Source organism: Opisthorchis viverrini, assembly GCF_000715545.1.
Source record: "Opisthorchis viverrini unplaced genomic scaffold opera_v5_64, whole genome shotgun sequence".
NCBI classification, from domain to species: domain Eukaryota; kingdom Metazoa; phylum Platyhelminthes; class Trematoda; order Opisthorchiida; family Opisthorchiidae; genus Opisthorchis; species Opisthorchis viverrini.
In genome coordinates, this window is record NW_008751720.1 from 1,768,763 (window position 1) to 1,779,032 (window position 10,270).

Here is a 10,270-nt window from a genome sequence, read left to right on the forward strand (position 1 = left end):
AAAAGCAGTCAGTAGGTTTTGGTAAAAGATGTCACTGCCGCGGCGTGTGTTCCTCGACAGGAAGAAGTCGTCCCAATCCTGGGAATCCAGTGTGGGCGAAAAAGCTCGTAAAATGTCCGGTAAGAGGAAATGAAAGATGGATGGACTCAAAGGAGCAGTTTGGCCATAACTAACTACGTTGCGAGAGACGATGCAGTGGTCACTTCCTGGGAAGCGTGGGCCAACTGTAGCTGTAGCCAAATGGCCATCGTTAGAGAATATTAGGTCCAGAGCATGTGGGCCACGAGTGGGACTACGTACAATTTTGGACTAGCCCTCCACACCAAGTTGTGCAAACAGTGCGGTGTAATGTGCAGGGCCCATGGCGGAGGAACGGGAAATGTCCGGCAGGTTGCAGTCACCCAACAGAAATTTAGACGGATGAGGAAGGGCATGTGCAGTGGAGATGATACGCGAAAGATCAGCAATAGAGGAAAGGGAGGGAGCAGGTTGTAACTAGATACAACTTACTAGTACAGGTCGTTTGGTCTGTTCTATTGATATGGCCTCTGGAATCCCTTCCGGAGAAGGATCATCAAATGGGGTTGCACGAAATTTTGACTTGGAATGGATGGCACAGCCACCGCCCCTTGAGTCTTTCCTATCGGAACGGTAAGCATCATAGCCAGGGAGTAAGATGGCCGTGTCATCGTCTGTGAGACATGTTCCGGTCGCACATATCATACTTCGTCGTGCAATAGCTCCAATTGCTCGGAGATTATGGATGTTGGGCAGCAATGAGCGGGCACTGAACAACATTATCGACAAGCTCATTGGCGAGTAAACGGTACCAAATAGGAACTTTGTAACCTCACTCACGATGGGGTTCTGCACTGGGGGGACTGAGTGCATGGTGATGAGGTTATATGAAACAGTTCCGGAGTCTGGGAGGGAGCATTCAGTACTGGTTGTAGATGGGTGAATCGTCGTTGAAATAGGTTTTTACCCACGGCAGGAGGTACTGTATCAGGCTCAGCATAGGGTACGGAATGGCTTTGGGAGGAGAGTATGCAGTTGAATGTAGAGTTGTCGGCTGTGTCATCTGAGTTCTGAATCGCAGGTATAGAGGAGGACAGGGTGCGAAAAGGGGTGGTGGCTGTGGAGGACTGGGTGGTTGCTGAAAGTTGTGTTCAGGCGGGACGAAAGTTGGTGACTTGGGCAGTGACAACGGATGAGAATCGGAACTAGTCATGGGTTGTAGTGGATACTAGATTCTTCCGGGCCCGTGGCGTCTATGGCTGGATGTGCTTTTCAAAGGTTGCAAAGGTGTGGCTAAGCGTGGCTTCGAAGTAGGCAGGGGCGATAGATTCCGAATAAGTATCGCGGGTGGGTGAAGAGGGGGTATTCGTGGATTTTGCACTGCCGGGGGCGTTGCAATACCAGGCTCTGATAGTAGGTGTTTGAGCCCGAGGGCACGCTTTGGTGGAAGGGGGCGAAGTTCATTGTGTCGGGGGGTCTGGAGCGAGAGACCATGTTCTCATCTTCGATTGTAGCACCGGATCGGGGCTGGTAATGTACAGCATCCGAAATCACAGGTGCGAATTTTTTGATGCAGTTGAGGTCAGAGGAGTCGCGGGCAGGTGTCCAAGGGTAGAAGTGGAGGGCTCATGATCATGAAAAAGAGAGGCAGGGCTGGGGGCCATTTTGAGGGTGTGTGGCATTTGGCCGCAAGTTTCATGAGTACTCTGCGACTGAGTCACATCGGAAACATTTAGTGGTACGGATTGTTGAACAGAATATGGATTGGTTTCATGTTTGTCAGTAGTCGGTTGTAGAAGTTTGGAGAGTGGGTTTCTTGTGAGCTGGCTTTGTAGTCTGGTGCGAGCAGCCGTGACCTTTACGGTCTGGAATGTCTGGGTCGAGGACAGAAGGGACAAAACGCTAACAGGCGCGTTGCATCGTCTTCATCTCTGAATTGCATTAGCCGTGGGCAACCGTCGGGCTGTATAGACTGTGTCATGCATGTTACACGCTGTCAAGGTGGCGGCTTTTTTGCGTTCTATCGGGATGAGATGGGGGACATTATATCCTAAGACCTGTTTACGGCCTTCCGTACGCCGACCAATCTCCGAGGCGAGCATGTCAATGAAGACTGAGCCTTTGCAAGATCTGATGGATCACACATTGCATCAGGGGTTAGAAGGCAGGCAAGTGGCTGCATGATACGATAGGGTATCACACGAGCACTGGGATCTGAAAGGTCGGTGTGGAGCTGAGATTCTTTTGGCGAAGAGGAAAGAAGATAACTACCGGGTGCGGCAGGAAGGGGAATGTCAGTTAGTACAACTGAGCAGGTTGAATTTATCAACCGGCCATTAAGGATGATGAGGTTTAGCGCTATGCCTTTCGCCCTCAAGGCATTTCTTTGGACACAAAGAGGGGAAGGATGATGGGGAATCAGGGTCAAAGAAGCGCCTAGAGAAAGATGGAACTGGTGGCATTGTTTGATTCAAATCAGGTAATGGTAAGCCTCAGTGAGATTTTGCTAGCAAGCTTATACTCAGTGGGGCCTAATCAAGCTAGAAAGAGTTGGAGGGGTGGCTGGATGTGATTGAAAATGAGATATCTAAAATAGGTAGCTAAATGCTATACTAGAGTAAGTAAAACGCTACGGTGGTGGTTCCAAAATGTTTTTACAACACCTGGCGTTACAAGATAAATAACTCAACCGAGGCGAGTTCAATACCAGCGGCAATAAACATTAGTCGGCAGTGCTTTTTCTGATTTTCTGAATTTAAAGGCCAGGCTCTGAACCACCGACGGTGGGTTATGCGGCCGTGCTACTGGAGGAGTTGCATGTATACGAATACGCCATGGTGCAGCGCAATGGAGCAACCCCCTGCAGGGCGTACTCGTCCACCACACGAGGTTTTCATCCCATGTGCATGCTACTAGATCTGCAAGTTGGAAAACCACCTAAGCAGGCATAAGTGCGGTTAGCGCAATTATAAATACTCCAGCAACCATTTTAATGAATTTTGTGCATTGACAAATACCCCAGCTACCAGCTGTCATTTGCCAGTCGGAAGATAGCAAGGCCAGTGAAGAGGGCTCAGTCAACTCAAACAAGCAAATAGCATACAAACGCTGGTGAAGCAAGTCGCGAAGGACGCAGGTGCAATGAGAGCTGCCAATGGGACAATGATAATGGAATGGTGGTATTCAGGGCGAGTGCGCCATGGCTATACGGCGTCTGAGCATTGGTGTGAACTGCCAAATCAATCAGGAGACTACCGCGATGTTGTGTGTGAGAGTATTTAGTGGAGTAAGTAATCAGACTGACATATATATATATACATATATAGGCGTAGAATGGACTCTGGTAATGAAGAAAAAAGTTAGGTTTGGTTTGGGTCTTGTCAGTTAGAGTCAAGCTGACAGCGTCAGTCACTGGACAGAGATGATAAAGCAATCCGGGGTAAGGACTGGACTAGAACAAGGTACAAGTTGGCTAGGGGGAGAAAGACAAGCAGGCTGGTAACACAGATTATTTAGGTCAAGTGGGCGTTTAATTCAAGAGGATAGGAGGAAATGATAACAGTCTTTCACTCGCCCACCAAATGTATGGTAGCAAAATTCAAATACGCACTGAACCCGATTTGTAGGGGAGGTTGGGTGTTAGTTGGGTAATAACTAAGGCGGCAGCAGGCTCACAGCTAAGGAATTTGTCTGCGGACTGAGAAAAGTATGATGATGCGTGATGTTTTGCAGCTGCTCAGGCAGCCTGTTCCAGATGCGAGCGTAATTAACTAGAAAGAAGTGGTGGCGTAGGTTTGTTCGAGCTGGAGGATACACTAAGAGGTTGCAGGATTTACTGAGTCTGTAGTGAGGTCGTGGGTTTACGTTTGGTCTAGCCTCTGCTATAAAAACGTTCTTATGCAGCAGATGGTGTAAGACAGTTAAGTTCATCTTAAACCGTCTGAGAAATAATGGTTCGAGGCCTAGGATTTGGCAGCGGGAGCGGTAAGTGAGGGGGTTGGACCGAGGGAACAGCTTTTCGTTAATGAGCGCTAGGCACTTTAGATTGCGAGTCTGCAACGTTGGGTGTAAAGGGAGGGAAATGCGGGACGGAATTCCACGAGTGACCTCATGCACAGTTTAAAGATTGCAACCATTGTGTCTGGAAGGTGGCAGGAGCGCAGCATTAAAAACTGAGACCGCGTGCTTTGGCGTCCTCAAGCCCAAATACACCGGTGGAAAATAAGGCCAACCACTGCGGGCCACTGTGAAACCAGCACGCGCCGGCTACTAACTTGGATACTTACTCTAACTGTTAGGCCCTTGTCCATGTGCGGCATTAATTATGAAGCCCCATCTATGCGTGATGACCTGGTCTATGGGTCGACAGTGGCCTGTTATACGCATACCCGTACTCGATGTCGCCCACCTTGACTGTTTATTGTAACTCCCGTGTCCGTATCCATGCTCGCAGTTGACAATAAGACCCGACAATACATAATGGACTAATCGAACGACTAAAGGTGGTTATTCATACACACACATGCCGTCCGTTTGCCTAGCATACGCCTGAAAAATACACAGCCACTCCTGGCGAATCATGTTTCTATTTATTGGCTTCATCAGTACAAACGTAATGTGTAGTCAGTCAAGTACTCAGTTTCGCGAAGACGCTAGCACCCGACAGGGTTTCTGAAATAAAACCCGTATAAGCAATCACGACTCGTACACACAGCACAATTAAACAAATTTATGGTGGCCGACTGGCCAAGTAATCAATATATCCCGTTGTCCACAGTATCCGATCGGTGTCCACGATGAAGCTGGAGTCTTACTGGAGTGTGAATTATTGGACATAGCGAGCTTTAGATACAGAAGGGTGTATGCTAGTCAACCGTAGGACCAAGCTTTATAGAATTGTCCCGTCTGACACAAGGACTGAATGAGTCCGCAACCGTGCACCCATGGGTGCAGCCGTAGCGAAAACCTAGTGAGTTAGCGGGCACTTTGCGTCAATTGTGCCCATTTAGGAAACTAAAACTCAACTTCCCTTCACTTCAGCTTTCCGATACCAATACAATGCAGCTGAGTAGAATCGACTTGTAGCCATCCCATGCTCAACCACAGTAGCGGTCTCGCCAACTAGGGGCTCCATTCTGAGAAACTGATCAGCTAACGTGCTTGCGTTTGCAACTTTCAGCATCTGGTTACATATAAATAAGCCTCCAAATCTCAGCTGCCAGCTATTCCAAGCTATTTTGAGGCCGTATCCTGTGTCCGCCTTTTAGGTTTGGTCCAATCCAATTCATCGTTCCTGCCAAAGTACTGCAACCATTCTTCACCTCCAAAACCATGTCTACGATATCCGCATAGTTGAGCTACTAAGACAGCCACATTTGATGCAGCCCAACTGTTTCAGGTGATGATGATGGTCCAACTAGACTCCAGGGTTTACTATATCCCATTGTACAGGAACACGTATTCTTCAACCCACATCTGGGTGACCAACAACACCACAATGCCACTACTCTCAATTGTCCTTTGGGTGGTCAGTTGACCCTAGTCCTCAATAATCCACCCCCTCGATCCATACCTTACATGCCTATCCGCATACGTCTCAACCAATGGACCTTTTCGGCCCAATTAATGCTTTTTCTGGTGCTGGACATATTCATCAACAGAAGTCCTTGCTGCACAACCGAAAAATTACCACCAGATCAAGGGTCAGCCACATCTCCGATATACCTAGCCACCTTAACCACTCAAATTCGGGCGCGGAAATCAGTACTTTTTCGGAAAATGTTGGTTCAACATACAGAATACATGGCCCGGTCAACTCAGCTTCTGGTGCCGGACACACATCTTAATGGAAGTACCCGTTTCGCAACCAAAAATCGCTTTATATTTGCTCCTTTACGGATTTGCCGACACTGACCCACATGAGCTATGGTTCTGAGGCAACAGTTGTTAAACACCTGTTAAAAACCTTAGTTCGGCTGCTCGAACAAGTTAATTCTCACAGCCGTACGGAAGTCCTACTCCATCAATACTTACATGTTTTACTTCCCCAACCACATCATCTCTTTGCGCGCTTATACTGGTTTTCTCTAGATCTCTTGTACAATATTGGCATTTATTAGCAAACTACTTCATGCCTGATCGCCAATATACTAAGTACAAAGATACTCTTAACCTGACTCAATTATTCACTTGTTGGTTGCACACTAATTGCGGCAAACGTTAAGTTTTTTCCCTGTAATAATGCAAATTATCCTGTCGAATGTCTCCCATACTCACCGAACCTTACTGACCTCACCCCATTCCCCCGTCTTCTCAAGCGTCGGCCCTCGGCGATCCCAACTTTGAACACCCTGTTTGACTGTCATCCACTCCACCTGGCCTGCGATTTACATCCATAGCGATCCACAGCCAGACCAGAGAATGCCTGTGGCCCTATACCGCATTCAGTTTACCTTCGCGGATTTTCTTGAATGACCTGAAAAAATCCCACCGTTCAAAGTAATGCACAGCCCAAAAGCCATAAGTATGATGTCCGTTACGGCGCTCCAGAAGCCGGATTATTTCAAGCCAATGGAGACGCAACACTGACCTACCCAGTTCGATATCACACAAGCGACTGTCCCCTTCCTACTGTTGACTGTGCCCCCTCGCCCACTCATTCCATTACCTGACACTACGAACAAACTCGTGTTTTATCATGACTGTAACCTTATGACCATTCCTGACGAAATGCCGCCAACCGATTGGGAATAAGCATTATTATTATAACCTTATGCTCTGTGGGAGCACACCAAAAGGTGAAATGATCAGTCCATCTAGAAACACCTGCGCCATTTCCTCCCCTTAGAAGATGAAAACCATGTCTGTACATTCCCTATCGAAAAGGGGTTTTGTCAGAAGGTATTTGGAAACCAGGGTTCGGTGCTCTTCTAATTCTCTGGTCTATCATGGAATTAAATGGGAGTGGATGACATCAGCAACCCCGATAGGCATCGCTTGCATACGGAAACCTTTGGAGAGCTCTCCATATCATTGCATACCACATCCACCCTGTCCAAACAACCTGTCAATGATGATGTGAAAGACTGCACGGTTGACAACCCTCACTTCAACTGCATGCCTTCTCCCCACAGATATTCTCACTTTATGCTTGACCTCATAATCCGCCTTCTGAAGTGCGGGGAGAGGAAATTGATTGCAAGCAACTTTTGACGAAAGCCTCCACTTCAAACTTAAGCTTGCCGTAGTTGTAACATACATTCCGGGAATTCTCCCACGAATCCGCAAATTCGATGAAAATGTATCGAAAGATGCTAAGATCGACCGATTAAATACACCTACCGTACAAACGTGCAAAGCCACCGGACAACCCACGCTTTTTGTGACCGCTTGTTCTGCATTATCCAACCTATGCTAGTTGCAAACGATTTGGCTTATGCAGGTCGATCGTGATTACATGAACACATCCGTTAGCATCGACCTGAATATTGATCACATCTGTGAAATCTGCCGGTATGGCCTAACTGCAGTGGTTAGTAATTGTGACCAATTTTGGATGCCTGCTCATAACATAGTGTTCTTTAGCAGATATTTTGACACTTTTTCCTAGTTGGAGTCATCAGTGAAGACACGACCGTCGTATTCCCTCGTTTGAATGACAGCAATCGACCGCACGCCCTCGGTGGACCCAAGAATATAATTGAGCCATGCTGGTCTAGTTTGTGACGATTTTCTGAAGAACTTGCAACCACGACAAACCCAACTGCATCCCAAAGATGTTCGTGTGCGACACTGTCCATAATCCAAGTACGACATTAGGATGACGGTACAACGACTGCCGCGCCCACCCGTACTCCAGTCCCTAACATTTCCCGATCGAGCGTGTCACACGCATCAAAAAGACCGTCGCAATCCGTTGAATTTGCACTAGGACTTAGAAGCACTGGCCACCCTCATTGCGTTTTATGCTAGTTCCGCCGATAAACACGCTAATCCTCCCAATGACACCATCAAACGATCATTATAACAGTGAGAGTAAAATATTGCCGCGCACCCGATATAGCTTGCGCTGACCATTGTAAAAATTGAAAAATCTCACTAGCCATGATGAATATCTTGGCTATATTTGACAGAACGCCCACCGCAACTATGGAAACGTTCCTTTACATGTCGCGAATGGCTGCTCCATTTTGACTTTGCGCCGATATTGAGAGTGTAATTACTGTTCAGCTATTCTTGAGATTACTTCCACATCCAAACAGTGGAAAACGCGCGACGAAAAAGGCTGTCAAAACGGAGACATCACGCGAAGTCATTCGTGCCATCACGATATGGAATCCGTGCCTAATGCAGACGTTGAATATATTTAAACTACATTCAACAAAAGTGCGGCGGCATGGAGTGAACTTAGCGTTTCAAACAAATAGTATCTTCGTGAATCCGTGAATGGCTAGCTTCACCGATCTGTCGTTCGACGACTGAACTGAACAGAAGTCAATGGATTTGTTCAGATAAATAAAACCGATAGATTTTAACGTCCAGCAAAAAGCGCACTGTAAGATTTGGAGGCTACGGTGATTCTTTTACCATAGTTCGGTTACAGGCGTATCTAATGATCAAAAGGAAATATCGACCTAATAAAACCCCTCTTGCCGATTTTAGTTTTTTATTGGTTTCCAGTAAAGGAGAGAATATGTATGTATTCTACATTCTGTTTATCTTGACTACGTGCGGGTTGAAAATTGAACATGAAGAGAAAATCCGAAGCTTTGCTGCTAAAGATTATACGATGCGAATGAGGTAATGGCGGATGCAAGCACAACTAAGCGTAGGGAAAAATCAGTGCTACTCAAGATGCGTCGGTGTTGTGCTGTAAAATGAATCCAGAATCAGATCATATATTTGGAACAAAAGAAAAAAACCTGTGTACACACCATCGAGAGAGAAAATGCGAATATCATTCCATATACGCCCTTGGTCCGCTAGTGGAATAGGTGACTTTCGGGACCAGAGCGGAGGAGATATCCTCACAGAAGCATAGATCAGATAAATGTTCATCCAAATTACGTTTGAAAATTTGAACTGTTTCTGACTGAACGACATTTGCCGGTAAACGATCCCAAAATGACACTAAGCGGCTAGAGAAGCTGTACCCATGAGGCACATTGTCCATGCGTGTGACAGTAAGTTTAAATCGATGTCCTCGGGTGATGTTGGTTGTTGGAATGTCAAACAAGAACATCAACTGCGGAAAATGGTTTAGGCACAAAACACGGAAAACATAGATGAGATCAATCCGGAGACGTCTGTATTCAAGTGTGAACAATTTCAGTTTTCTGCATCTCTCAGAATAAGAAAGACTCCGCAGACGGGGCCCTATATTCCAATATAGGCCGGATCGTGGTGGGATACAGTTTTAAAACGAACTCTTCCATCCACATAGAAAAACTTCGCTTCAGTGCCCACAAAATGCGAAGAGACTTCTTATACACAGCGCTCGTGTGGTCCTTCGACTTTAAATCATAACGGATTTGAACGCCCAAGTCTCGGATTGATGAGACCGATTTCAATTTTTGGCCATCTAGATGATATACACGATCTGAAGTTGGCTTTCCCAGGCATGTGTATTCTGATTTGACCGGGTTGATCGGAAGCCTCCTTTCAGAGGACCAGGCCACCAGACGTTCTAAGTCATGCTGAAGAGCCACTCGGTTTTCGTCACACTCAATAGGTTTCCACATCTTGAGATCATCAGCGAATAACAGACTTGCCGACTGTAGGACCCCTGGTAGATCATTCACATGTAGTAGAAACAGAACTGGACCCAAAACCGTTCCCTGAGGTACGCCACTAGGTGACTATGGATGGTGACTAGGTGATTATGGAAACAGATGCCATTTATCTCTCTTGCACAGCTGCAGGAGTAAAAACGCATAATGTTTCAAAAAGTACTCGGCGTATCTGTTGTGACTTTTTCCTACACTATATGGTGCACGCAAGCTCCCGGATAGAAGATCGCGAGCGAGACATTCGTGTAGCACAAACTCAGCCGCTCGCATTGCCTACGGAGTATTCTGATCAAAACATACGACAGTATATGCTCAACATGTTGAGCTAGTACCATCAAACTAAACCAGGGATCTGAACTTTATCGGGCGTAAACTTCACGGCCGGATCTGAAAACGAAGATGTTTGTGGTTTCGCTACATCAGCGAAACCCTCTGCTCGCAGTTAAAAGCGGAAACTAGAAACA

The 10,270-nt window shown here is 46.6% G+C and overlaps 1 protein-coding gene across 1 annotated transcript; it reads right to left on the bottom strand.

Moving 5' to 3' along the window:
* Positions 1 to 2,955: 2,955 nt before the first annotated feature.
* Positions 2,956 to 4,337, bottom strand: T265_04108 (hypothetical protein; the record flags this gene model as incomplete). Its single annotated transcript, XM_009168754.1, has 3 exons — positions 2,956 to 3,166; positions 3,674 to 4,071; positions 4,305 to 4,337. The coding sequence occupies 3 exons, from the start codon at positions 4,335 to 4,337 to the stop codon at positions 2,956 to 2,958; spliced, it is 642 nt and encodes a 213-aa protein (XP_009167018.1).
* Positions 4,338 to 10,270: the final 5,933 nt, after the last annotated feature.